Source organism: Gossypium hirsutum, chromosome D02 (assembly GCF_007990345.1).
Source record: "Gossypium hirsutum isolate 1008001.06 chromosome D02, Gossypium_hirsutum_v2.1, whole genome shotgun sequence".
Lineage (NCBI taxonomy): Eukaryota > Viridiplantae > Streptophyta > Magnoliopsida > Malvales > Malvaceae > Gossypium > Gossypium hirsutum.
Genome location: NC_053438.1, coordinates 71,309,408 through 71,337,221, shown reverse-complemented (window position 1 = coordinate 71,337,221; position 27,814 = coordinate 71,309,408). Strand labels below are relative to the sequence as shown.

At 31.9% G+C, this 27,814-nt stretch overlaps 3 protein-coding genes across 11 annotated transcripts; 1 reads left to right on the top strand and 2 right to left on the bottom strand.

Moving 5' to 3' along the window:
• Positions 1 to 6,745: 6,745 nt before the first annotated feature.
• LOC107908642 (uncharacterized) lies at positions 6,746 to 9,608 on the top strand. 2 transcript variants are annotated; one of them, XM_016835873.2, is made up of 6 exons: positions 6,746 to 6,905; positions 7,206 to 7,274; positions 7,896 to 7,996; positions 8,098 to 8,237; positions 8,835 to 8,916; positions 9,025 to 9,608. In XM_016835873.2, exons 2-6 carry the CDS (start codon positions 7,238 to 7,240, stop codon positions 9,139 to 9,141), a joined length of 477 nt encoding a protein of 158 aa, XP_016691362.1. In that variant the 5' UTR covers positions 6,746 to 6,905; positions 7,206 to 7,237; the 3' UTR covers positions 9,142 to 9,608. The 2 variants fall into 2 exon arrangements, with proteins under 2 accessions (XP_016691362.1, XP_040945211.1); XM_041089277.1 differs by having other exon boundaries at positions 6,819 to 7,001.
• LOC107908640 (transportin-1) lies at positions 9,483 to 18,786 on the bottom strand. Of its 8 annotated transcripts, none has more exons than XR_001687088.2 (30): positions 18,119 to 18,780; positions 17,230 to 17,517; positions 17,017 to 17,106; positions 16,850 to 16,927; positions 16,680 to 16,760; positions 16,284 to 16,334; positions 16,081 to 16,166; positions 15,769 to 15,835; positions 15,595 to 15,666; positions 15,479 to 15,508; positions 15,337 to 15,369; positions 15,089 to 15,202; positions 14,656 to 14,769; positions 14,433 to 14,531; positions 14,081 to 14,206; positions 13,924 to 13,998; positions 13,696 to 13,767; positions 13,190 to 13,300; positions 12,244 to 12,333; positions 11,933 to 12,025; positions 11,574 to 11,675; positions 11,321 to 11,383; positions 11,173 to 11,247; positions 11,028 to 11,099; positions 10,790 to 10,914; positions 10,654 to 10,705; positions 10,501 to 10,569; positions 10,365 to 10,424; positions 10,029 to 10,245; positions 9,483 to 9,937 (listed from the first exon to the last, which is right to left on the bottom strand). XR_001687088.2 is itself a non-coding variant. In XM_016835869.2 (29 exons), exons 1-29 carry the CDS (start codon positions 18,311 to 18,313, stop codon positions 10,235 to 10,237), a joined length of 2,613 nt encoding a protein of 870 aa, XP_016691358.1. In that variant the 5' UTR covers positions 18,314 to 18,786; the 3' UTR covers positions 9,483 to 10,234. The 8 variants fall into 8 exon arrangements, 6 of the variants coding, with proteins under 6 accessions (XP_016691358.1, XP_016691357.1, XP_016691356.1 ...); XR_001687087.2 differs by having other exon boundaries at positions 10,025 to 10,245; positions 18,119 to 18,779; XM_016835869.2 differs by having other exon boundaries at positions 9,483 to 10,264; positions 18,119 to 18,786.
• Positions 18,787 to 19,279: 493 nt separating this feature from the next.
• LOC107908643 (probable protein phosphatase 2C 46) lies at positions 19,280 to 22,668 on the bottom strand. The gene is made up of 6 exons (XM_041089275.1): positions 22,309 to 22,668; positions 22,084 to 22,141; positions 21,517 to 21,947; positions 21,070 to 21,437; positions 19,962 to 20,198; positions 19,280 to 19,780 (listed from the first exon to the last, which is right to left on the bottom strand). The coding sequence occupies exons 3-6, from the start codon at positions 21,833 to 21,835 to the stop codon at positions 19,511 to 19,513; spliced, it is 1,194 nt and encodes a 397-aa protein (XP_040945209.1). The 5' UTR covers positions 21,836 to 21,947; positions 22,084 to 22,141; positions 22,309 to 22,668; the 3' UTR covers positions 19,280 to 19,510.
• Between the last annotated feature and the right edge of the window lie 5,146 nt (positions 22,669 to 27,814).

The window sequence follows — 27,814 nt, the reverse complement described above, 5'->3', positions numbered from 1 at the left end:
AAGTTTCAATGAAACGTTCATAATTCTTTTATTATTTGTATTTCTTTGGACTTTCTCTTTGATGTACTAAGATCTTACGACTCATCTTCTTGTAATGATTTCTAATTCAATGAATTATTTGTTGGCAATAAAAAAAACATTCGACAAAAATAATCTCATTATAGGTTCTGATTAGATCTGCTCTTTTTGACACAATGGCTAGAATTACTTATAACCCTCCCCAAACCATAAATAAGAGGTTAATGTGCTTACATTGACAACAATGCCCATACTAATCGAGCTAATACTCAATCGATAATTTTTTCTATCATTTTTAAATGTTATTAGTATATCTAAATAGATTTTCTCACTCGTTAAAGTGCTATGGTGTGATTTAAAAAATGAAAACAAGTTTAAATTTTTGGTTGACATTATTTGATTTAATTTTGTGATTGAATAACAATAAAATTAAAATTTACATCAATTTAACTATATCAACTAATAATATTATCAATTTGTATTTACTAATAACATGATAAAAGTAAAATAAAATATCAAATTACGATAGATTAAAGTAGAGGGATGAATCCCAAATTTTACCTTAATAGATTAACTATACTCATAATTAGACCCGAAAATTTCAAATAATAGTGCATTTTTTTGTACGTGAATCAAAGATCCAACAATAGTGCATTTGGTGATTTCTTTCCCGCAAAATAAATATGGGCTTTAAAAGGCTAGATTGCTTTTCTTGCATGCAAATTTGTTCAAAGGGTTAATATACTATTTCGTATCCGAGTTTAGTTTTAATATTTAATTTAATATTTAAGTTTTTTTTTTAATTTAGTACCCGAGTTTGACTTCAATATTTAAATTGGTGCTTGAGTTTTTCCAATTTGATATTTGAATTTATTTTGTCTTAATTAAGTACCTAAGTTTAGCTTCAATGATTAATTTAGTGCTTGGATTTTTTGTCCCAATTAACTAACCTATGTTGTTTTTACTAAAGCATATGTGTCAAATATTGATTGGTTCAAATGATATTGTTTGATCTAGGTACCAATGTGAATATTTAAGCCAAACTTAGATACCAAATTGAGACAAAACAAAATTTAGGTACCAAATTGAATATTGAAACAAAATTCAAGTACTAATTGGTATATTAACCCTTCATCATTTTCTATAAAAATTATTTTTATTTTTTTAGTTCAAAGGTTTATTAAAATGAATAATATAAAACCCACAGATAAGTAATAAAATACCAAAATAAAGAAGTAGTGTCGATTACGCGGCGAAATTAAGATAATGATTTTATGTTTGTATTTTTCCACCGACTACATTTACGTCACTCTCATTTTTCGTATAAAAGGGTAAACTGTTCTGAAAGTCACTAAATTATTAGTAAGTTTATGTTTTAGCCACTCAACTTCAAGAAGTTATAAAATTATCATTGAACTATTCGAAAGTTTTCATTTAAATCACTAAACTATTCTTAAGTTTTTATTTAAGTTATTGGGCTATTATTTAATAATAAAAAAAGGTTTAATTAGTGAGCTCCAAGCAACGATCTGACGATAGGTCCAGTGGGTCAATACCCATCGGTGAATAGGAGAACATACCTTAAATTCAAGTTGATTTGACGATCAGTTTCAAAGATCAGAGAAGAAATATATTTGGATTTTGGTTTGTAAATTCGTGTCGTTCAAAGCTATTTTATGAAAAAAAAATTGAACTGTAAAAGAGAAGGGGAAGGAGAGCTTTCGATTGTTGCAAGTGGTGCGAACAAAGAATGCCATACAACAACGATTTTAATAGCTTAATAACTTAAATGAAAATTTTCAAGTGATTCAATGACCATTTTATAATTTTTAAAATTTAGGTGACCAAAATATAAATTTATTAATTATTTAGTGACTTCAAATATAATTTACCAAAAGAAACACAGACAATGATGTTTTAAAGAACACAAATTTATTTCAAAGACAAACACCTAAGCTCTCTTGGAAATAATGATGAACATTCCTTTTCCTTTGTATGACGTTTTAACATTTTGTAAAGCATAAAAAAGGCTAAAGGTTTATATAACACCAAATCAAAAGCCAAACCAAGTTAATTTATTCCACATGCACCTCATCCACTTAACTTTCAAAAATTATTTTATATTTGATAAATTTTATTCATAATTATTAAATTCAAAATTTATTTTTTATTGAGTCTTTAACTCAATTAACATTGATATTGTTGCTTGTAAGAGGATGTGGGTTCGAGTGCGCTGAAACATATTATCCTCTTATTTAAGAGTTAGGGAGGGACTACGAGTAATTCTAGGCGTTATATCAAAAACTAAAAATCATAATACTACACTTATATTAAAAGAAATAAATAAAAAAAAGCTTGAAATTTTATTGAAAAAGATATTAAACTTTTTATCAATTTTCTTATACTAACCATAACTAGTATTTGAAGGAAACATATTGGTTCAAAAAAATCTTCCTTGGTTTTTAAATCTGTTCAAAAGTCGAGTTATCAATCAATGTCAAATTCAGATATTTATCTGAAATTTGAAAAAGTGTAAATAGAAATATTAAACTCGAAAGGTGAGATATAACAAAAAAGAATTTAAATTATTGTATTTTTTTCGTAATAAAAAAATACAAAAGTTGATGGTGAATTTTAATTATATATCCATCAGAAGCGGATCTAGGGGTGGCAGAGGTCTCGGCTCCCTAAAATGATATTTTTTTCATTTAAACTCTTTATAATTTATAAAATTTTAAATTAATAATAGTTAAAATTGTATTTTGGCCCTGAAAAATAAAAAAAATTGATTTAATTCTTTAAAAATTATAAAAATATAAACCATTAAATAATAGAATTATATTTTTACTATTGTAAAAATATAGTTGGACCAACAAAATTTCTAACTTGATTCCTATATCTATCCAAATTAATAACTTTTTTTTTTCTTTTTGTTTCAAGCCACGTTAACACACGTGAAGCAAATTTGACCATGACCAAATAGTCTAGAAAGGTCCATGTAATATTATATGTTAGAGAAAAAATTGGTGTCACAGTCAAAGGGATGAATTGGTTGTCGACCAACTAAAATCTAATTGGGACAAAACATTGATTAACCATCAATCAATTAGCAATTAGTTTTAACATGTACAATTGAAACAATAAAACTTGCCTGACCACCAACCCTGCCTTCCCCCAACATAGTTTAACCACTCTAAAATACTCCACAAATTTGAAAGACTTAATTCACTTTTTGAGCATAAATTTGGCAACTAGTTCGGTTCAAGTTAGTCTTTGATATTTTTTTGAAATTTTAAGTTTAAACCCTAATGTGAGAACAATTGTTAAATTCAGGGATTAACTTAGACCAAAAAATAGTTTAAGCCCTAATGTGCAAACATTTGTCTAGTTCAAGCCTCAACATGGGAACCATTACCAAGTTCAAGGATTAACTTGGACAAAAAAACAGTTTAGGCCCCAATGTGGGAGTTGTTGCCGAGTTCAAATCCCAAATAGTGATTTAACTCAGTTTGAAATGAAATTATGAATAATTATTGAGCCGAACTCAAGTTTAAGCGGCTTGAGCTATTGCACGAATCGAATTCAAGCACCTTATTTCTTAATTCAAATGGTTCACTATTCAAATCAAGCTTTTCATTTTGATACATTTCTATACTGTGAAGTTAAAATTTACCTTTATTATGTAGAAAAAGCTTAAGTGTGAACAAGTTCGATTTTGATTACAAATGAACTTAACTAAGCTCGAATTCTAGTTTGAGTATAATGAAATTTGACAAACAAGTTTAATCAAACTCGAGTAGCTTGATTATGTCTTTAGTTGCGTCTGAGCTTAGAAGTTGATGTTCATTCAAGCTGATCAAGTCTATTATTGAGTCTCGAATTTCAATTCAAGCTCAAGCTTGCCACTGTTGGGGTTAGTGATGACAAAACCCGAACAATCCCATAGATTCTGAACTGCTCTGCTCCGAATGAAGTGAATTTTTTTTTTGTTTGAAAAGTGGATGCGGGGTAAGGTGAATTTTTTTAGATAGTAAGGAGCGGTTATAGTAGTTTGAAATATCATAATGCAAATAATGTTATCCTCTCACTTTCTTAAATAATAAAATATAAAATGTAACAAGAAATAATTAATTTAAAATGCAAAACAAGATATATAATGGAATTCACCAAACTTAATAATTAAGTAACAAGGACTAAACCCAAATATTGAACATTTGCTGAGGGGTTTACTGATTTATGTTGTAATTATTGCCATTCAAAGAATTAGACTAAAATACTTTATGAATTTGTACAAAGTGGGGGAACTGCATGTTTGAACCCTGATAATTTAATTTAAGGTGTCAATAAAGGGTTTTAACTACGGCTCTCCTGCATAGTTAAATCCCTACTGACGAAGCCGAAGGTGGGTCTTGGCCCTCTGGATTAAATGGAATAATATCCATTCAGACCCTCCCATAATATAAATTATTCAAATTAAGTCCTTCAACTTTTGAATAAATGGAAAATCTGCATTTTAAACCCTCCAAAAAATTTTATAATATAATTTAAACATTTTAACACAAAATTTTAAACCTCTACCCCTCCAATATTTTATAATTTTATCTCTCCCCAAATAAAATATCTAACTCCACCCCTATAATCCCTCCACTTTAATTTATCAAATTAGTCCAATTTGGTACCGCTAAGCCTGAAAATTTTAGTAATTTGTATGCATTTAATTAGCAAAAATCAACTAAGCAATTCAAATTTATATATTTAGCAATAACTAGATACAAAAATCAAATTTTTATTAAAATAGGGACTAGGGACTAAGTTCTTAACTAAAAACCCCTACAGATTCTCCTTCAAGAAGCTTTGAACATTGAATTTTTCAATAATTTCTTCTATTTTTTCCCACTATACTTGCACATGCAAAAAGTAAAAAAAAAAATAGAAAAATAGAAAAAAAAGAAGAAATTCTCTATTTACAAATTAAACCAATATCCACCGGTCAAACCTCAACCTGCCTGGAAAAAAGAACCCGTGCGATCTCAGTTTCAGTCAACTTTATCATCGTCTTCATCGTCATCATAATAATCGCCATTAAAATCTTCTCTAATTCCCCAAAACACTTCCTTGATGTTCCTCCAAGCGACATCGTATATCCACGAAACACACCCGCATTCACCGCAACACTTGTCTTTGATTTTCTCCAACAAACCCTTTTCTCCGGCCGGCGGTTGGCTCGACATAGGCTGCAAGTAAGCCAAAGCAGCCTGTTTCACCAGCGGGTTCTTGATGGGTATTTCGTTCCAGCTCGAATTACTACTCTTTATCGGAGAACTAACCGCTGCTGCCGCTTGCTGTGGCGGAGACGACTGCGATGAAGATGACGCCGCCGGCATCAAGTCTTTCAAACTGATGTAAGAAACTGATTTCACGGCGATCATCTCAATGTCTAAACATGAACTGAAGCCGTTGTTGTGTAAGAGAAAAGCCGGTGAATGAGAGTTTATTGAGGGATGATCGAGATTCTTTTTTGGTTTTTCGATTCTGGGTATATCCATGAATCAGAAAAGGAATGATTCTTGAATCGAAGTAAATCGTTAATTTCTATATTTGGAGGGGAGTTTTTAAGTCAAGCTTTTAACAATGGAGGTTTTTGTTTAAGTGGCTGTCTTTCCATATGTTTAACACACACACACACACACACACACACACACACTTAACACTGATCTAACATAAAAAGAAAATAGAAAAAAGAAAAAGAGAGAAGAATTTCTTTTGCTTGTGCAGTGACTGATCTTGAGGAAGTTTCAGGGAACTGCAATTTTTAAGGTTGTTGGTTGTCTCTGTTAGAAGTGATTATTGAGGGAAAAAAAAAGAGTATTATTTTTAACGGTGGGTTGAGTTGATTAAATAAAAGGGATAATATAATTTAAGGTCCCTCAACTTGACAATTAGGTTCATTTTGCTATTTATATTTTTTTATCTACTTTGATTATTTAACTTGGCAATTAGATCTAATTTTGATCCTCGACTTGAATTCTATCAAGATTTGATGATGTGACCAATGTTACTGGAATAATCGGATAGAGAACTGAATGATATAACAATCCAAACAAAGGCGATGAGTCAATAGACTTAGAAGCTGCTTGATGGAAAAATAAAAAATCAGGACAAAAATGAAAATTGAATAGGTTGAATTGATTTAATAATTTTTTTATTTAATTATTATTGGTTTAGCATTCAAACCAATCGAACTAGTTTTATCGAGAATTGTGGTCTGATATGTCCAACCATTAGTTCAGTTATTAAAATACTGAATGTGACATTTTAAGATTGTACCATGACCTGAAAATTTATATAATTTTTTTAATTTTCAAGTGATGATGTGGCTACATCATCAAACTATTATAATTTTTAAATTTAGGGATAAAAATAGACTTAATTGTAAAATAGATAATTGCAAAAGGAACTCGACTTGCTCAATTGACATACTTAGAGTTCGTTTCGACACTATAAAGTAATTGCAAGAACGCTTAATTACAAGGCTAGTAATTCAATATTTAATAATTTATTTTGCAATTTGTTGGAGTTAAATGAAAATTTTCAAATACTTAAGTACTATTTTGTAACTTTTTGAAGTTAAGTGACTAAAACATAAACTTACAAGTAGTTTAATGACCTTGGCTGCAATTTATAGTTTTATTTTCTTTCATTTCGGATTAGACAAAGATGTTGTATGGGCTCATTTCATGGGCCTAATGCAATGCCCTGAATATGCTATATCTTGGATTTGACTATGGAAAAATCATCTCTAATGGCTAAAACCTCACTTTGCGACTGGGTTTTTGAAGACAATCCACAGCTGAGCTTCATTTATCTTCCTCTCCTCTAATCAAACGGTACCATCTAATTCACTGTGTGCTTCACTTTCTAGGTTTCTTTTTCCTTTTGTTGTTCTTTTCTGGTTCTTTTCTTTGCACCACAAAAAAAAAAAGGTAGGGTGAAAGATTTACATTTGGGAGTTTACATTAAATTTAAAGTTTTGCTAGAACGATTAGCACGTGTGGAAAGGGAAATTGAAATGATAGAAGTGGATTTAACATGGTTTTGCTATCTGGGTATTTGTTATTTCTAGGTTAATTTATAGCAATATATATGACATTATCTTCTGTATGTTTCTTCTATTTCGTGCTTGATAGGCAAGATTATAATAGCAACCAACTTTGGCGCAATGGTGATTGCTTCTAGATTGCCAGCAAATTGTTCAGGTTTTAGTTCTGTACCAAGTTTTTTTGGGGGTTAAATTCTGCTATTAATCCTTATAATATGCTAAGTTGTGGATTTCATCCATGCACTCTAGTTTGATCAATTTCAGTTCCTATACCTTTCGAATTAGTCACTTTTAATCCCTATGCTTTTTCAATTAGCAAGTTAAATTTGTTTGTTAAAATTCTTCTATTAGTTTTCTACTTTGCAAAAGTCCATGAATTTAATCCATGCTCTCCAATTTGGTCATGTTTTAGTCCCCATACTGTTGGCATTTTAAAACTCCAATCTTGACTCAAACATCAAGCATTAAATCAATTAACAAGTTTTTTTCTAGTTTTGTGTGAAAATAGCAAGCTACCATGTCATTATACATGTGATAATATGTTTGCCATATTAGATTTTAGAAACTTAATGAACTTAATGATTACCATTTAGTTAGGACTAAAAACTTCAAAATTTGAAAAATACAAGGACAAAAAATGATCAAATTAGATACAAGGACTAAATTCACAATCTTTGCATAGTACAGGAGCTAATAGTAGAATTTAACCTTTTTAATATTTTATAATGCTTTGGATTATGCTTTTCATTTTTTTTTTCTTTCTATTCTACTTTTGTAGGTTTGCTTTATCCTAGTTATCATAAGCTATCTGTTCAGCTTAACAGGTACCAAAGAACTAGATTTGATTGTTATAATCCTAATCAACAATTTTATGGAAAGGTAAGATTTATCTGTTATATTGTCTTAAATCCCTGTATATGATCACAATGTTAGACAGTATTGCTTATTCAATTCTTGAATCCTTCTTTATATTCTTTTAGCTTTGTAGAGGAAGTTCTCTTAGGAAGCCTCATACGAGCAGGCATGTCGTGTCTGTAGGAAGTAACCGTCATCAATTGAGTTTCGATGATGAATTACCCGAGGAACCTTTCTGGCTAAGTCTGGTTAGAGAAACCATATGGTAATTCACCGAAGAATGCTCTCTTTTTCCTTATTATAGCTTCCCTCCCTTACCCTGTTTTTGTAGCATCTTGCACTTTAAGAGGCTTGCGATAGATAATGCTGCTTCTGCTTGATGATATAAGCATGTTAATCGATCGATATAAGTAAAAGTATCATAGAAGCCCTTTTACTAAGAGTCGGATCACATTTTGCCCCCTCTACTTAAAAATGGGCAAATTAGTCCCGGTACATTAGATTAAAGGAAAAACTGGTCCTTTTGTTAAAAATTTCATCTATTTGTACTGCTAAAAATAGGTTCTTGTACGTAGGCATAAGATACACGTGGCACAACACGTGTAACTGTCTACTTATTCTGTTACTTTTTAGCAGTAGAAATTGATGAAAATTTTAACTGAAAGGATTAGTTTGCTTTTTGATCTAACACACAGGGACTAATATGCTCATTTTTTTAAGTAATGGGGGCAAAATGCAATCTGACTCTTAGTTCAGGGGCCTTCATGGTACTTCTATCATTGATGTACAAGTGTGTGTGTGTGCGCGCGCGCATATATGTATATGTTGCCTTTGTTGAGTAACTGGTGCTTGCTGCTTTTAGGGGCTTAAGATCTTTGTTTGTGTTTCTGGTTGAGCAACCTAGTCAACTGAAATACATAGAATGGCCGAGCTTTGTAAGCACGGTAAGTATTGAAAACTACGTTGCACTTGGAAGTCGAAGAATTTTTTGTTCAGATAACAAATTTGTATGCCCTAACTTACGCATTTTCATCATCGGTTTTTTTTTGTAGCTGAAGACTGCTATTTTAACTCTTGTTCTTGTAGCCGGGCTCATTGTTGCACTGTCATCAGTTGACTCCATCCTCTGCTATATTTTAGCTTTGTTGCTTAGGAAAACTCCATCATAATTGAACTACACCCTCAAAAGAACACCTTAGATGTATATATATATGCATATATATATGTATTCCTTGAATGTTGCATAGGATTTTCTAGAGTTCCTTTTTCGGATAATATGTTCCTCAGGTTTCATGTGTGGAAGAACAGCAAGTTTTCTCGGTAAAGGATGAACTGCACCAGAAATTTGTCTTCGATCCGACAGTAACAATTAGTTTAGTTACCTGGCAAAGAATGATTATCTTGTAATAGATGTAGTGTGAGTTTTGCATACACTTTCTTGTTTAATGTAGTTTCTCTTTATGAAATAAGGTTCAAACTTTGAAAATAATATCCTTTGGAGGGACAGCTATGAACCTCAAAAAATCAATTTTTATTGACGGTAAAACGTGTATATAGAAAACAAATGATACACAGTTTGCATGAATTCATGAAATTTCCAGGGACTAATAGTTATATTATCCCTTTATAACCCCAATCTCATTGCTGCGGTATGCACAAAAAATCTATGCTACTTCAATCTCCCATAGTATGTTTTGAGAACCTTAATGATTACATAAGTGACACCTAAAAGCTTTCAGTCATCCACATCTAAAGTATGTTTTGAGAACCTTAATGATTACGAAAGTGACACCTAAAAGCTTTCAGTCATCAACATCTAAAGCACTTGAACAAAAATCTATGGAAATAACAGACCAAAACTCAATAAGAGAAAATTCCGCAATGCTTTAACTTGATACCTCACCGATCCTTCAACTAAAACGCCAAAAAAATAAACGCCTCTTGAAGCTTTGGAGGGCTGCATTCCTAGATGCACAATGGGGAACAAACTCAGCTGTTTTAAGTTTTTAGGAAAGGATACTTTGCCTTGGGAAAAGAATCATTGGCACATACCAACATTTTCTTATATCGATCGCAGCTCCGATGGATGATGCACGAAATAGACAACAGTATTGATGCTGATAGAAGATATCTTTGAAGAAACCATGGATACTGGTGAACAATGACAATCATGTATCACAAAGAAGAACTTAAACTAGATACTTCGCAATATTAGCCTTCACGAGTGGATCCAAATCGGACATAAATTTGTCCCATGCCTCGTTAGTAAGCATCTGCAAGAACATTTATCGACTGAATCGGTGAGAATAATAAATGCTTCCAAGTTGTAATCATTTAGGTAATTGTTCAACAAATGAAAAACCAGTGAGGGACAACTGCTCTAGTGCCTAACCTGTTGATAATCATGCATGACCTTGCAAACTTCTGTATTCAGTTCTGTGCTCCATATTTTCTGCGGAAAAAGAAAGTCGTAAGCTCAAACTTCAACATATACGACCCTCGGAAACAATAAATAACAGCATCCTTACTGTCCAGCTTGCAATAGCTTTGCATACGTAAACAAGCGAACTCTGAGCAACTGAAGGATTTGCCTTGACCTGGAAAGGTATAGTACCATCCAAAGCATAAATTAGATAAATGATTCAGTGTTAATAAAGATTATAACAAAAACAGATGCATACCATTGCACAAAGACCTTTGAAGGCATCTTCTTTCTCGATACCGTCACGTGTACTGCCACAAATTGTTTGTTAGATGAGTACAGAGAAAGAAAATGCACCTGACGATACTGGCGGGTTAACTATAAATTATACTTACGTAGATAAAGAAATGCACCACGATTGCATGCACTTCTCCATGTGTGGCGACACAAGATCTGGACAGACAAATGCAAGCCTCCCTAGAGTAATGGCACTATTTTCAACCATTGACTTCACCACCCCCTGCCGTACATACACAGATGAGTTTACGGCATCAAAATGACTTTTACAGGAAGTAATGTACTAACACATTGTTATGCTTATAGGGGCATTCATGCCAACGAAAATGGAATAACCTCTGATTGATGAAGGATTGGAATCAAACACGAGATCACTGTTGCGACAAACGGAGAAATTTCTTGAGGAACCTGAAATTCACAAATGAATAAAATGGTATAACTATTCTACTTCATCAAAATGCAGAATGAAGAGCTCATATACCTGAACGGCTAGCTCTCCGATAGCCCAACATGCATTGTTTGCTACTGAAATGGTTTTCTCGAACTTGGGAATCTTCTGCATGGACATATACCACGTAATAAAATAAACATGTCAAACTGAGATCTGGAATACCAAAATGAGTCCGTACCAATTGCTTCACCACCAGATAAAGGAACTCAGGTACACGAGGATGCAAATGAATAGGACAAACCTAATCAAAGTCAACATCCGAATAAAGTTAAAGTAAATTACTCAAACACCATAAGAATACAATAAGAAGTTTCAAGTGTATCACCAGCGCCCATGCTCGAGGCTTATTTATGTTACAAGCTTCATGTCCCCGGAATCCCTCTTATTGGCGAAAGAGGGAAGGTGAAATTTTAAGTTCACTTTTGACTTACTCTTGCTAGGTCCCCTAGAAGACCAAAGGCACTTTGTCGAACATCAGGAGCACCATCCCTGCAACATTTCAGAAGCATGTCCCTCAAATTGCTTTGTAAAACCTACATATAATAGAAAATTTTGCCAGGTCAAAATGTTATGAATATGTTTATGTAATCATAAATTTAATAATTAATGGGAATAGCCAGTTCACAGCACCAATATCCGGAACAAAACGGACAAATCATCACATAGGTATCAGGACATAGTGTAAGAAAGTTTCTAATAATATGAATTTTACACTAAATAAAAACATCCCATAGAGACCAAAAGCAATGCTCAGGGATCACATCTCTCGAGCAAAAGATAAAGCAAGTACCAAACTCTCTATTCCATTATGAAAGCACCCTGTTAGTCCAGATAGAAAATCAAGCGAACATGTAATGAAGTCCTTATCTGAAAAAGGATGAGCCTGCAAAAAATTTCCCATCAATGTCTTCAAAAAAACTTAACTATGTATCTTTATATGTCAAAAAAACGATAGTAGATGGAGCAACATTAGCATGCAAATAGAAAGCAAATTGCATTAAAAATCAAGCAGTGAAGAGTATCGTTAGCATACTATATACTGCTTTATCGAAGAGATCAATTGTTGATTACTAGAGAATTAAAAGTTGAATCTATCAAAACCTTGGCCAACTGTTGTTGAGCCTCGATGATAGTTATGCACCTACTGAATAAATGCTCAGTAAACTGAGAGAATTCGATGCTACGCAATGCCTGAAAAGTTAAGAAAACATTAATCCTCGTGGTAACTCTACTAAAATTGTGTACAGGCATCATCTTATCGAAACATATAGAAGAAACAACTAATATGAGGATAGAAATGAATAAAAGTCAGAAATGCACGAAACTGGATCGATTTATTCTAGTAGTAAAACGTTTAAGAAACATATAGTGCTCAGCAGATTAAAACAAATTAAGCAATGTGGACTGCCTTAGCTCTGAGATTAATAAGAGATAGTTGTTTCTGAGCACTTCAATAATCCATTATAGCCAATAACCACATTCTGAAGGGAGACAGCAAAAGTACCATGGAGGCCCCTACTACCGCTCTACTCATAAAAGGGGCAAATTAGCCCCTGTAAGTTAAATCAAAAGGCAAATTTGTCGTTTCTATTAAAAATTTTGTTCATTTGTACTATTAAAAACTGGCGTGACTGACGGAATAACTAGAAAGTGACGCCACTTGTACCTTATGCTGATGTACAAGGACCAATTTTTAACAGTAGAATTGAATGGATAAATTTTTAATAGAAGGACCGGTTCACTCTTTAATCTAATTTTTCCATTTTTTGAGTAGAGGGGACAAAATGCAATCCAACTACTAGTATAGGAGCCTTCATGGTACTTTTACTGATGGGAGACCTGTTTAAGATGTTAAATGAGCAGATAAAACTAATCAATAGATGCAACTAGAAATGAACAGACATGGTTTTTTTGAGATTCACACCTCACTCAGTCAATAGTATAGAAAGCATGTCCATAAATGACTACATCAAGGTTAAAACAGAACATGACCATATCTCCCCCTCCATAAATAAAGAAAAAGGTCAAAGAATAACAATTCAGTAACCTGCACGATGGATGTGAAGCACTCAAGAAGTGTTAAGAGATCTTTGTCAAAAATTGAAAAATTTTGCCACTTTTGAATGAGTGGTGGAATCAGAATTTCAACATAAACAGGCTGCAAATGATAAAATCAATTAGTGGTGAGAACCATCTTTATTATAACAAACAAACACATCACACAAGTGTAATGGCCTTTCGGTAGACCTGTCAATTCTGACCCAAATCCGAAAACACAATTCAAACACATCTAAATCCAAATCAATCTGAACCTAAAATGATTAAAACCTAAAATGACTCAAAGAAGTAACCCAAAATGACCCATATCCGATCGGAAAAATCCAACTGTTTCAGACCTGAAATAACCCAAAAATTCAAAAACCCAGATTGACTTGATCCAAAACCAACCCAACAGGCCCATTTGACAGGTAAATTTTAGGTACAATAAACTAGTATTCGAAAAAATGAAGAGACAAAAGTGTAGAAATATTATTGTCTTTAGCATGCTGATACCTGATCCAATTCCTCTCCAACAGCATCTACTAGAGTTCCGATAGCATCACAAATAATTCTCAGGTTCCGTTTCTGTAATGGTTTTACATAAATGATTAAAATAAAATGATGAAAATGAAGCAGAATACTAAATAACAGTAAAGGTAAGAACCGACAACCTCCAGGTCTAGTAAGTCATAATTGCAACACTAAAAGAGCTTATTACAATGTAGAGGCCATAAAAACAACCTGATACTCGCCCAAAGGATGCATAAGATGCTGTAATATTTCTTTCAACCTAGGTGCCAACTTTTCGGCAGCCTCCTGTAAATGAATAAGGCAAAGGTTGAAACTTGTAAGAATTTAAATCCCAAAAATGTAACTGGTCATACAGCAAGTTTACAACCTCTTCAAGTATTGCAAGAGCAGAACAAGCAGCCCCTTGTACCAGCTTGTTAGTATCCGATATTCTTTGCAGGAAAGCCGTAAGAACCATGTCAAATTGCTCATAGCCTTTTTTATTACCACTATCCTGAATGGATGAAACATGAGAATTCTCAACATAAAATCCAATGCCAAAGAAACCGATAAAAGAAGTTTATCGGTGGTATGTACCAAGAACAACAAATGATTGGTATATGATGCAAACACATAAACTATATTGTTGGTCAAAGGGGTTATTAATCAGTCATTACTAAATTAGAAAAAGGTATTGACAACCACACAGCATTTAAAGGGAGGCTAATTTTCGTTCATACCTGAACAATGTATTTGCTGAATTGAGAAAGTGTCCAACAAGAAGTACTCCTTATGAGAGTAAACTTATGATCTAAAAGGGGAATTAGAGATGCCACAATCTGCACACATAAACATATTTAACAACAATGATCAATTTAGGAGCATAACATGATTTAACAAAAACAGATGAATGTTTTATATGCATCATTCCATAATCTGTCTCAAAAACTAAACGAGTACTACCTCAGACAAACGAGGATAAAGACCATTGATGCAACCTCGAGCGATTACACCAAGAGCCAGAACAGCAGCTTCCTTGTCCCTCCAGGCTTCATCACCAGTAGCAGATAAGTTTGCCTGCAAAAATCAGAATAACTTTTTTTATCTAACTCCTATTTTAAGTCATTAAAATTCAACTGACTTTTAAGATCTATATTTTCTTTCATTAAGTTTATGAACATGGGGAATAAAAAATTTGGCATAAACAGAAATAACCTTTATGATCCAAAATAGCATATATATTTTATAGCAAACGATTCAAGTTCACAGAGGAAACAATCAAAGTTGACATATTTTAGCTAAGATGAACTCATAATGCAAAATACATATCGAACCAACAACAAAACAGATACAATTTCCTTGATCCAAATTTGACATCGTCCAACAGGTAAGTTACCTCGATAATAGGCATGAATGTAAGAAGAATTTTAGCTCCAAACACATTTGATAGAACATCAAGAGCTGAGGCACTGCATTTCCGTAAGTTACAGATGGTACAAGTGTCATCATCCTGTACCAAAATGATCATTTAGGAAAAAAAATTCCACTAAAAAAACAGATCTTTCCAAAACTAAGAAAAACATAGAGCTTCCCTATGTTAGTTGATTCTGATTGACGTACACAGAAAAAGAAAAGATTACTTACTTCATCAGAACAAGGAAGTTGAGGTTTCAGATCCTGAAGAAGAAATGTTATGAGAGAATATATCAAAACCCAAATTCAGCAAAATAGAATACTGACTAGAATATAGTACAGAAAACTAGGAACAAAAATAAATTATATTAACCTGATATCTGTCTGGAATAGACTCGTCTTCCTACAAAATAGGATCAATTCCAAGTAAATTATGAATTAAAGTTGGCAATTCAGATAATATGAAAGCAGAAGGTGACAAGAAATAACCTTAGCATCAATAACCTCTGCATCAGCAAGTAAATCATCATCATTAGGGTAAGCCATGTTTGACAACAAAATCTTTAAAGAAAGAAAAAGAAAGGATATGTGAAAAACTAATAACAAAGATATTGTAACTGGCTTTGCAAAAAATGAAAAATTAAAATGGTCGAAATTGCATACTAGAGTTAAATGTGGCAAATATTCTCTCAAATTCTCAGGTGGTATCTGTGCATCCCAATATTTAGACCTGCCAATCATGATCTACAATGAATCATAAAGTGCTAGTAAAGTTAAATGCATGGCCCTCTCCATGCTTAGATGCAAGAAAATGAATCTACATAATAACACATAGAGTTGAAGGCACATATACATATACATATACATATAAGAAATCAAGACATTGCATTTTGTCCAAAACAGTTTGTTTGAAGCTTGTCATTCTGCATAAGTTATCAAAACAATGGCTTTAGAAAACCACAGAAAGAAAGTTACCAAAATCCACATGCTTCAAGTGCCAGTACATCATTGTTGTCCTTATTGAGTTGTAACATACATTCAATTACATCCTTCAGACGGGGCTGTGAAATAGTGAAAGTCGCATCAGGGAAGAAAAGAAATGTGGTTTTGACTTTTGAGAAGGCCTAAATAGGCAACAAAGAAACTAAAGAAAAAGTGACAACATATCTGATACCCACCTCTAGAACAGATGGATGGAATTCAACTAGCTGAAGCAATGCAGTACAAACCTGTTCATTTGGCCCGGGAAAAAAAAAGCATTGAGCTGAACATGCACAAGTTTGGAACAAATATGATAGCTTTCTACAATTCATCACTAGTTTACAATACTAAAATTTTGAAAATACTATATAAAAGAAATTTTTAGGAGATAGAAACAATTCTTCCTTAGTATGCGAGTTACATGATAAATATATTTACAGTGTCCAGAGAGTATATCAAACTTCTATATAGTTGCATCAACGGTAAATGATAAGGAAGGTTAGGAAAATTTTATTAAACAATTGAGTATTCCATGCCAGAGACTAAATCATAATTACAAATAAGAAAACAATAGAAAAAGAGAAACTATTAACCAATTTCCGCACTGCTGCATCTGGCTCATTGGCAAGGAGAAACAAACCATCAAGGTATTTATTTTTGGATGTGTATAGCCCCTGGAAGAAAATAATGTATAACATGAAGTACAGCCCAAAAGTATCAAAATGACATCCATTAAAATTAAGAATATAAACTTGCAACTTACAGAAGGCATAGAGATAATGTATTTGTTTACAAAACGCAATGAAAGCTTTCTCAAGTTAGCATGTGGCGAATGAAAAAACTGCTCATAGGGAAAGAAGAAGAAGAAAAACATAATTAGCAAATTTACATATGCATGAAGGAATTTTAACACAAGAAAATGCATTTCACCTCAAACAATTCAAGAAGGAATATGTTGATGGGCCTTTGACCTGACCAAGCGTCATCAGAATCCAACAATTCGGGTGTATTCTCAGAGATCTGTTTTACAAAGGAATGGTTGATGCGTTAAATGTAACTAAATTAATACAAAGTTAACATCTATGATTTATGGTTGATTTCTATTCAATGATGGTAGAAATTGGAAAATTACTCATTTCATACCTTTGATAATGCATCCATAGCACCTCCATTTCTATTTGGATCACCACTATTAAGGAAATGTAGAAGAGTATGAAACAGTTCAGGCCATCCCGAAATTCCCCCTTGTTGAACAACATTTGATATAGTCGTCCCACAAGTTGACCTAATGTGTTGATCTGCTTCTCCTAAACCATATAACAGTTGTAATTTTATATATTGTTGGTGTTCAGGCTCTATCAAATTGTATACATCCATTAGCCCATTTTTCAGCAGCAGACCAGCAACTTTTCGAATCTCTACAGGTACATCCTGCATAAATTTCCGAAATTAAAACAATTTTCTTACCATATGAAGGCAAACATATATTATTACACATCCAAAGGTAATTTCTTGCACTTAAAACCAACATAGGGTAAAACCAGGGCACACTGGATATCATTTTTTCTTGTGGAACCAATATATCTTCCATATCCATTTTATAGTCCATAGAGATTTTTCCTTTCAAGTTACATGGCTGCCCTTCCCAATAATATCATCTCCAAAGTTTGAACCCAAGTTCTCACTCTGGGAGTCAATATGCCTTACCATTCACTAACTAACAACCTGATTTATAAAACATCCCTAATTAAAAGCAATGCCATGACCAATATTTCCTACTAAAACCTTTGTTTAACCCCAAAAATAATATACAATCAACTTCGTCACTCCACGACTAAAGTATTCTCTAAAGAAACACAATCCAATGAAAAAGACTTCCACAAAAGAATAATTCTCCACAAACATATAATCCAATCAATACCGATAATCCAGTTCCTCAAAAACACACTAAAATCCAACCAAGGAAAAAGAAAAGATACCATTAAAATAATTAGTAAGCAAAAAAAGGAAAGTAAAAAAAAATGAAGTAAACCTTAGCTCTTGAAAGGATAAAAGCAAGATAGTTGTTGAAATCATCGAACAAAGAGAAATGCAGAAGCTGCATCCGAATCTGAACCCTAATAACCGTAGAAAACGGCAAATTATCCAGCAGCAACAGGAGAATTATTTGGTTCAACCCCTCGTCGTGTGGCTGCCATGGCCCAAGCCGAGTTATCGTCCTTCTCATTCTTTAAACAGATTCCGAGTTCTTTGGTGACGGCTCTAAGTTTTTAACTGTTAAGAGTAGCAACCAAATTGTGGGGTTTTGCTGGGGTTTTTTGGGTTGAGGAGTTTCAGCAGAGTTATGGACAAAGTTGAGAGAATTTTGGTGGGAAAATGGCAGAGCATGAAAAAGAAAAAGCAGAGGAGCTTTTAGTGGGATCTTGTTATTTTCGCGGGGCCAAAATAACTACTTCAAAGTTGTTAACTTCCTTGATTAGTTGGAAATGGTAAAAATACCATACAAGCCCTTATACTAAAAGTTAAATTACATTTTTACTTATTTATCTTCGCATCTTAGATCAAAGAACATACGGTCCTTCGATAAAAATTCTGTTCACTTCTGTGGTTTAAAACTTGTCTTTGTACGTCATTAGAAGATATACATAGTTATTTCACTAGTCACGTCGATTTTTAACAATAAAATTAAATAAAAATTTTAACAGAAGGTACCATGATTATTTTAAGCTTTTTTTTTAAGTAAAAAGAGCATAATACAATCTGGTTAAAATTAAGATTATTTTAGAATTCAATTAAAATTAAAATCAAATTAATTTAAATTGGATGGATTAAAAGAAGCCAAAGCTCCTCTAGTAGGATGAACCCGATTTTTTTTTTCATTTTCGGTATTTTTTTTATTTTCATTAAGAATAAATTAAAATTAAGAAAAAAGAACTTATAAAAAATTCAGAGAAATTATATTTTATTTAATTGAAAATTATTATCCAATTACAATTCAAAAAGCTAGTGGAATATTAAATTTTAAGTTTTTTTATTTTATAAGGTATAAAATTAAATTAAAATAAATACATAAAATTTATATGGAATATTATCTACATTAGTGCTATATAGTAAACTACATTAACTGAAGAATAAAAGGAGAGTATATATTATTTATATATATAAAAGAGTAAGAAAAAAACTATCCCAGAAATAACTATAACAATCAACACCTTGTACTATTTCTCTAGGTTTGTTTCGAGTTTTTCAACATAGACGAAAACTAAATGCAGGTATTAGTTTTTCCGGTTAAAAGTAACGGTGGTGTACATCAAAGAATCGAAGGCTTGTTCCGGTTTTTATCGCTTTTCGGAAGCTACCAGGTATTCACATAAGAAAATGATGCAACAACGAAAAAAAAAACACGACATAGATATATATATGATCAGGTGCCGCCGGGTTCGGTTGGCGTGGCACACGGGGCTAGTATATTCGGAGGGAAGTTAACTCCGCCCCCTCTAACGGATAGATTAGGGCCCTTTGCTGAGCTAGCCCTGCTCATGAGGTTTGAGTTGAGAAACACCACGATTACCGTGATATCGTCGTGGAAATGCCGGCGGACACCACGGTCAATCTTCTTCAAGTCAGAATATCTCATTTCTCTCTTCTTTGCTGCTTCTTGTAGTGCAGTTTTTACGAGCCGCTTTGCACTTCCCTGCATGAAAGTCCAAAACCGAAAGGTTATATACGACGTTATTTTGGTACCCTAATTTTTAATATCGTCCCTCGTACCTGCATGAGCATGTATTCATATGTATACGAGCGTATGTCATTTGTCGACATGCATATGCATGCATTAAGATCAAACGAAATTTAACATCGAGTCATAAACTTACACTCCGTGGATGATTTTGAACTATATTGACAGCTTCTTGATTACTTAGGTGCTCCCAAAGCCCATCGGATGCAAATATCACAAACTGATCATGTGGCTGCAGCTCGTGCACTGATATTGACGGGTCTGCACTCAATATCGGCTTTCTAAAAGGTTCACGAAGGCGGAATTTTGGATATAAAGGCTCCCTGTTGAACTCCGTCTTTTTCAAATATACATCACCGATCGATCTGGAAATCTGTAAGGTCAAGAATTCTATCAGTAAACACTCGAAAAAAAACGGGACACAAGAACAAACCACGGAAAACAACAGAAAGTAACATACTGCATACTTTTGTGGAATGTACGTAATTGTAATTCTAGGTGCTCGACCAAATTGATCGAGCATGGGAAACATGATTTAAACCATCAGTTAATAAGGAATTCAAAGTGAGAAGTGTCCTGTCAGGTTTCATAGCCTAGATATAGATCCTAATCCAAAGTTAGAAAGCCGGGAAAGTACGTTTAAATAAGTACTTTACAGGCAGTGGTAAAAGAATTATCTCTACAATCTCGAGCCATCAACTGCACCCCTACATGCTTCGGTGGTAGATATTTGTCAAGGGGTAGCTCTCCGTCTTCCATAGATGTCATGATGAGGCAACCAGAACTTGTCGTTTACTCTCTATAAGACCCAGAAACCACAAAACTGTAAACCCGAGGGTAACTAAAAAGCCTATGTTAAAATATAACCAACTCCGAGATCACCCCTGAGCTTACTAGTTCCCCACTCGGAATATACAGTCATGCAGCTGATACACCTCCTTGCCTCGGGAAAAATTGAAGTCCTGTTTCAGTTTTTAATTCTAAAAACAAACTTTTCGAACATTTCAAAAACAGCATGCTCTATGGTGCTCAATTTGGACAAGAAACTATTCAAGCTCTCTATGCATCTGCACGATGATGAAAGTGGCACCTGCTCCATCAGTTCCTCCATCGGGTTTTTTTCCCGAACCACTTATCACAGCTATGCAAAAGCATTATTGTTTAGAAAATGCTGCCGTTACCTACTCATCTTAGCAGTTAAATTACTACAAAAGGACAAAAAACATATACATGGTGAAGCATACCTGTATGAGACCTTTTACGCGCCATACGTTATGCTTCAATACTACAATTTGTGAGTCATCGGGGTGCAATGATTGCATCTCTCGTCTTACAGACTCTATACACACATTATGCTCGGCCGACAACTGAATAGCTAGAACCTCCCCTGTTGCCTTCACAGCTCTCCCCAAAACAGCACGAGAATCACCGAGGTTAGCAACATAAAGAGTTCCGTTACAGATAACACCGACCAGACAGCAAGATCCAACAGCTGCAATTTGTGGTTTCATAGGCCATTGTTTGGTAACGAGTGACAAAAAACCCTCTTCTGTTGCTTGATATGCTTTACGTATCACATCAACCGACATCCCTTGTTGCTCCGAAGTGAATCCTGAACATAACAAAAGTGAGCACAGACAAATAACAAAGATATTTCTCGGTTTCGACTAGGAACAAGACGACGTGCTTACGTTTGAGATGTTGAAAGAGATGATCGTTGATGTACCGGGACGTCTCCGGGCCAACGTGTCCATCATATACACCAACAAAAGTACCATACGGACCTGACTCGTGTAAACTCAAACAACCGGACTCGAGCTGGCTTTGGTCTTCAAGCAAATTGTTGGCTTGAACCACTGCCATTGAGAACTCACCATTGAAATGCTGCCCTGAATCTTTGTACCATAAAAGACCATCTTGTCGACCTCCGGTTTCGGAACTCGTGTGAACGTGTCTATCAGATCTCGGTAAAAAACAAGCCATCAACAAATTCATTAACCCTGATAACATCCCTCATTTCATCCACAAAAACCTCCAAATTCTCATTTAAAAACTAGACCCTAAAAAACCGAAAACCGAACCGAATATCCTCCTTTTTTGCTTCAACACAACACTAAAAACACTGCAGCAGCAACAACAACAAGCACAAAGCACAACAGTTCAATGAACCATAACAGCTCAAAAATAAAACTCAAACCAAGCAACTTAAGCCGCAAATATAACTAATAAAAGATCAATTACAAGGTACAAGGAACCACCTTGTTTTTCTCAGCTTGTCTTAAAAAGTCATAACCGTACCACCGTACCTGCTCCTTGCTGAAAAATTCAATAAAAACACAAAGGGTTTTTGGGAAAACAAGAAAATAAGTCAAAGACCTTTTTGTTTCTGATTTTCTAAGGTCTAATGTTTCACATTGAGAACCTTAAACAAAACCCATTAATCATCATAATTCAAGCAAAAAAAGAAGGAAGCAGCAGCTTACCTTTTAAATTTGACCACTTCAGTTCATACTTGAAAGAAAGATCTGGGAATTGAAAAAAGCTAGAAACTTCATGTAGATCTATGGATCAATCAAATCGAAGAAAGTTTTTTTTTTTTTTTGATTTGGTTGGTTTTCAACAAGTGATGAGATAATTGAAGAAAAAATAGAAATGAAAATGGATGAGTTCCTTTTTTTTTCTTTAAAAAAGGTCCATTTATGTAAAAGGTTTTTGGTTTTGGTCCCCAAAAAAAACTCTTTCCTTTTCTGCTTCCTTATCTTTCTTTTGTATATCTCTTAGTTTTTCTCAGCAGACAAGACCCATAAAAGACCAACGATGGAGAGCTTGAAGCCAGCAAAGCAGGTCCAGTTTTGGGCTCCACATAACCCTATGGTAAAACATAGAGAAAACCCCATAAAATGTCAATTTCTATATATAGTCCCTGTACTTTAATCTCTTTTTATAATTTAATCTTTTTGCTTTTGAATTATTGGGATGTGGTGACATGACATATATATTTTTTGCATTTTTAAATATATAATGGTTGTTTAATTAAAAAAATCACAAAAGTGTATAAAAAGTCAAACTTTTTCTATTAGTATTTTATACTATGCATAAATTGTAAATTCAATTTTTTACTCTAATTTAATTATTTTTTATTATTTCTAAAATATTATACAATAAATATATTATTATGATGATATCATTTACTATAACCCTTAAAATAAGAGATTTAATAATCACTCAAAAATCAATTAAGTCTTAGTTCGATTGGTACTGATATTCTCATTATGGGTTGGGGAGAGGTTATAGATAATTCTAGACATTATGTTAAAAAGAAATGACATAATCAGAACATATAATGAATTTGTTCAAAAAAATAATCACTCGAAAATGTGAATTTCATTCAAATATTTATGAAAAAAAAGTTCATTGCTATTTTTTTTCAAAAATGTGAACTTCCATCAAACACTTTAAAATAATTTAATAACTATTTTATAATTTTTTAAAATTAAATAATTAAAATATAAAATTATTAATAATTTAATCATATTGAATTTACCCAAATAATAATATTGGAATACTTATGGAAAAGTCCACTGTTACCTTTTTTCTTCAATCGATTTATTATTTTAGGGGTTTATGCTAAATGACATCACCAAGTTAACCAAAGTAACCCAAGAAATAATATCTATAGGGGTCACACGTGGCATTATATTTGTTTGCCACGAACCTTATTATTACAGGTGGTTTCCACCTTCGGTCCATTATGTCGTTACACGTGTTAGTTTATGAAAAGTAGTATGAAATTGTGTGCACTGGGCGGTGGTCGTTATTACAGGTTGCTGTTAGAAACCGAGTAACAGAGTCAAACCTTGCTTGATTCATCGCTAACTCTCCAAATCTGGTTTTGCTTATCTACGGGTTTGACTAACGTAGGTTCGAAAAGTAGCCAATAGGATGCTTATTTTAGGGGCACTTTCGTCATTGGAGTCAATAATGATAGAGTTAGATAATTTTGGTAGTTTAACCACTCATGGACTTTTGAAAGAAAAAGAATTCTAGAATAAAGAATAATTTATTAAATTTGGATATTCGTTAATTTGTATTTTTTTCAAATTAGATCAATTATATTCAATTAATTTCTTCATAAATAAGTTTGTTTATGTTATTTAAATTTTCTTTAAATTATATTTTTTAAACATTAATTACTAATTCTAGTTTTATTTGGGTTATTTTTAATAGTACATATATTAAATTGATTTATTTAATAATAAATTGACTAATTTGATTTAATTTCTATAATAAAGGGATTCCACAAGTAATTTCACCTTATTAAGAATTTATTAACTAATACTACACCTATAACATTAGTTATGTTGCTATTTATAGAAAGAAATACTCTTGCATTAAATGAAGTAGTTGATAATTTAATTTGATGGTTTTATTGATGCAACTAAGTCATGAAAGCACTTTGTAACAAAATGTGTAAAATCATCCATTATCACATTTAATGATATTATTATTTTAAATATGTCAATAAGTGGTGGTTTAGTGATAAAATTGATGTATTAGAAAATTTGTATGTTAAATTAATAAGTAATTTGATTCTTCTGTTGAAATTTAAATTATTTTCTACTGTTAAAAACATGTCTTAATTTATACGTTTATATGAGGTGCACATGGTGTTATCTAGTTATTTCACGCCATTTTTTAATAGTAGAAATGGATGATATCTTTAATAGAAAGGTCCAGTTTACTTTTTATCTAATGTAGATAGACTAATTTACTTAATCTTTTTAGTAAATGGAGTATAATGCTTAATATAATGACATTCATAGTACTTTTACCAAATTTTGTCATCTTATGTTCGATTCCTAAGTGATACAAACTATGCATGAATGTTGTGTTCATCTCATAATGTGTAGACTCTTTCTAGATTAATTATGGTCTAGGTCCTATGCTTATCACTCTAATCGTATTTGATAATAGTTAATTTCGCAGATAGTTATTTGAATATGTATTATTTATAATTTACATTTGTAATTGTACTTGAAATGTATTTGTAAAATATCCAATCTGATTGTAATTTCTATATTACGTTTGAATTGAGATTTAATCCCTTTACTTTAATATAATTTGATGAATTGAAAAAACCATGAGTTGTTGCTACTAAAATGATGACATGATTTAGAAAACAAAACAAATGCTTATAATTGTATGATCAAATAACAATAATAATAAAAAAATATCCTATTGCTATAACCGCAACAATTAACGATATTATTAATTTAAACCCGCAAACAACATTACTAAATAGAGGGATACAATTATGCAAAATTATAACGGAGAAATTAAATTCTCGAATTCCAGTATTGTAAAGGGACTAAAATTAGAATTAAACCTTTATTTCAACGAAAACCATATAGATGTAAAATATTAGGGATAATATAATTTTTGGCAACTAAGTCCAATCTGGTACCTTTAATTTTTTTTTTAAATCCACTTTTATACCTGAACTTGGCAACTAGATACATCTTGGTCGTTGAATTTGAAAAACATAAAAGTTTGATAACATAGCACTTTGAGATTATGCTACATCATTACTTAAAAATTAATATATATATATATATAATTCCAGCTGATGAGATGGTACGATATTTGAATGTCACAGACAATGTTTTAATAACCAAACAAGTAGTTGAACCGATTAGATCATTAATTCCCGATTCAATTAGTTTGATCAGTTCAATTGTTAGACCAACAAAAATTAAATAAATAATTAAAATTTCATAAAAATTAAAAAAAATATTAAATTGATTCAACATATTCAACAACTGGTTTTTGTCTCAATTTTCAATTTCTATCGATTTCGAGTTGTTTCCAATTCAATTAGTTCAACCCCTTTGTTCAAACTAGTATACCGGTCAGTTCACAATCTAATCGGTCAAACCTACCAATCTAGTCATATTCTGAAAACATTGGTCACATCATCAAATATCGATAAAATCTAAATTTAAAGACCAAAATAAATCTCAAGTTACCAAATTCAAATTTCAAATACTATATTATCTCAAATTATTACACTCAATTGTTGTGTCCCAAAATAAAAGTTTTCAATCACCAAGTAAATTAAAGAAATACGAGCAAATACAAAAGCCCGTCTACTGACCTCAAAATCGTAAAATTGCTTTTAACATCCTTTGAAAATTTTTAATACTATAATTTAATATGATAACAAAATTACTTTTTGATCCTTTAATAATTTATAATTCAATTATTACCCCAAATTTTTTTCTTGTCTTTGCATATATATACTTATAACGGTGTTTTTATATTTTCATACTTTTATAATTTTTAAATAAAACAACTAAATTTTAATATATTTAAATATTGAACTCGTATTAACACGATTTAAACATAATTTATTTACCACTCTATCGATGACCACTGTTGAATAACTATTTTTAAGAAATATTTTTTATGTAAAATATTTTATTTTTACTTACATAATAAATAATATACTAGTATTGATTTTGATTTAAGTTTCAATTTAGAAAGTGCTGGGAGAATGTTGAAATACAAAATACTTGTAATTTACGTAACGTTAGCAACCATGGATTTGAAGACTCGTTCAAGTTCTCTTGGGTCTTTGTTTCAATGCACAAGAAAAACAAACAATATTACGAATACTTTTAAATTGATAGACTAAATTATGATACTTTTTTAATCATTCAATTATGATTTTTTTTTATTTTGATCCTCAACTAATCGAAATTATTTTTCAGTCCATTTCCGTTAATTGCACCAATGGACATTGTTTTTTTTGGTTCATTTCAGTTAATTGTACTATCCAATTTTTCAACTGTCATGCCACTTTTATATTAGTGCAATTATCGAAAATAGATAAAAATAATAATTTCAATTAGTTGAGTGATAAATTAAAAAAAGATAGTTTAGACAAGTTCTTTATTCTGCTCTTGAGCCCAAAATTTTCATATTTCAAAAGTGAATTTCCTAAAAATATTTTTTTATCATGAAAAATAAAGTAATAATTTTATATGAAAAGAGGGCATAATCACGGATTTTGCTCTTAAAATTTATTCGTTTTTGTCATTTCGATTTTAGGTTTTTTATTTATTTATCATTTTGGCCATCAACATTTAAATTTAGTCCATTATAAAAAAAATTAGTTAAATTGTTAAAATTTTAAAAATATTGACATGATAATTTGTGTGATAGTTTATGCGTAATTCATTGTTAATGAAATATGTTTTTTTAATTTTCATAAACTTTTTTGAATTTTTTTATCTTTTTAATTTTTTATGAAATATATGTAGATAACACGAATTGCAAGTGCCATTAAAATTTTAATGGACTTAATTTTAAAAATTAAGGACCAAAGTGATAAAAAAAAGAATTATGATCAAACTGGCAAAAAAACAAATATTAGAAACTAAATTTCTCATTTTCGTAACTACAATGTTAATAATAAAATTTAGCTTAATGAATTTAACTGTTATTATTTAAATAAATATTAAAGTTTTAAAATTCGAAAAAATTAAAAAGAATGGACCAAATTAGTTACATTTGCAACTTACGTGTAAATACAGGGACTTAAAACTAAAGTTAACCATTGGAAAAAGTAAATAGCGGACAAAGAGTACCAGACCAAGACAATAAAAATTTCTGCATCCTTATTTAGACAGTAGGGTGAAGTGCACGCCAAATGTTTCTGACAGAGATTTTTATTTATTTATTTATATTTCATTTACTTTTTTTTCGTATGAGTTTAACATCTCGATTTATAATACAATATCTAAATTTATCTATAACTAAATGTACTCATGAGTTGGGTCAAATTAGGCCTAAGCATAATTTTAACATACTTTATCCTTGCTCAAGTTTGTCTCGACCTAAAATATGAGCCTAAAATTTTATCCAAACTTGTCTATATTTACAAAAAACTAATCAAAGTCTATTTTAGGCCCATCCATATTATTTTTA

Coding starts and splice junctions, on each gene's coding strand:
- LOC107908642 (XM_016835873.2), top strand. CDS start 7,238: ATGGTGATTGCTTCTAGATTGCCAGCAAATTGTTCAG. Junction 7,275..7,895: donor ATTGCCAGCAAATTGTTCAG/GTTTTAGTTCTG, acceptor CTACTTTTGTAG/GTTTGCTTTATCCTAGTTAT. Junction 8,238..8,834: donor CTGGTTAGAGAAACCATATG/GTAATTCACCGA, acceptor TGCTGCTTTTAG/GGGCTTAAGATCTTTGTTTG.
- LOC107908640 (XM_016835867.2), bottom strand. CDS start 18,313: ATGAGAAGGACGATAACTCGGCTTGGGCCATGGCAGCCACACGACGAG. Junction 12,334..13,189: donor GCTTCACATCCATCGTGCAG/GTTACTGAATTG, acceptor TTAACTTTTCAG/GCATTGCGTAGCATCGAATT. Junction 10,706..10,789: donor TGGTGCATTTCTTTATCTAC/GTAAGTATAATT, acceptor AATTTGTGGCAG/TACACGTGACGGTATCGAGA.
- LOC107908643 (XM_041089275.1), bottom strand. CDS start 21,835: ATGTTATCAGGGTTAATGAATTTGTTGATGGCTTGTTTTTTACCGAGA. Junction 20,199..21,069: donor GCGTAAAAGGTCTCATACAG/GTATGCTTCACC, acceptor TTGACCTTACAG/ATTTCCAGATCGATCGGTGA. Junction 19,781..19,961: donor TTCAAAATCATCCACGGAGT/GTAAGTTTATGA, acceptor ACTTTCATGCAG/GGAAGTGCAAAGCGGCTCGT.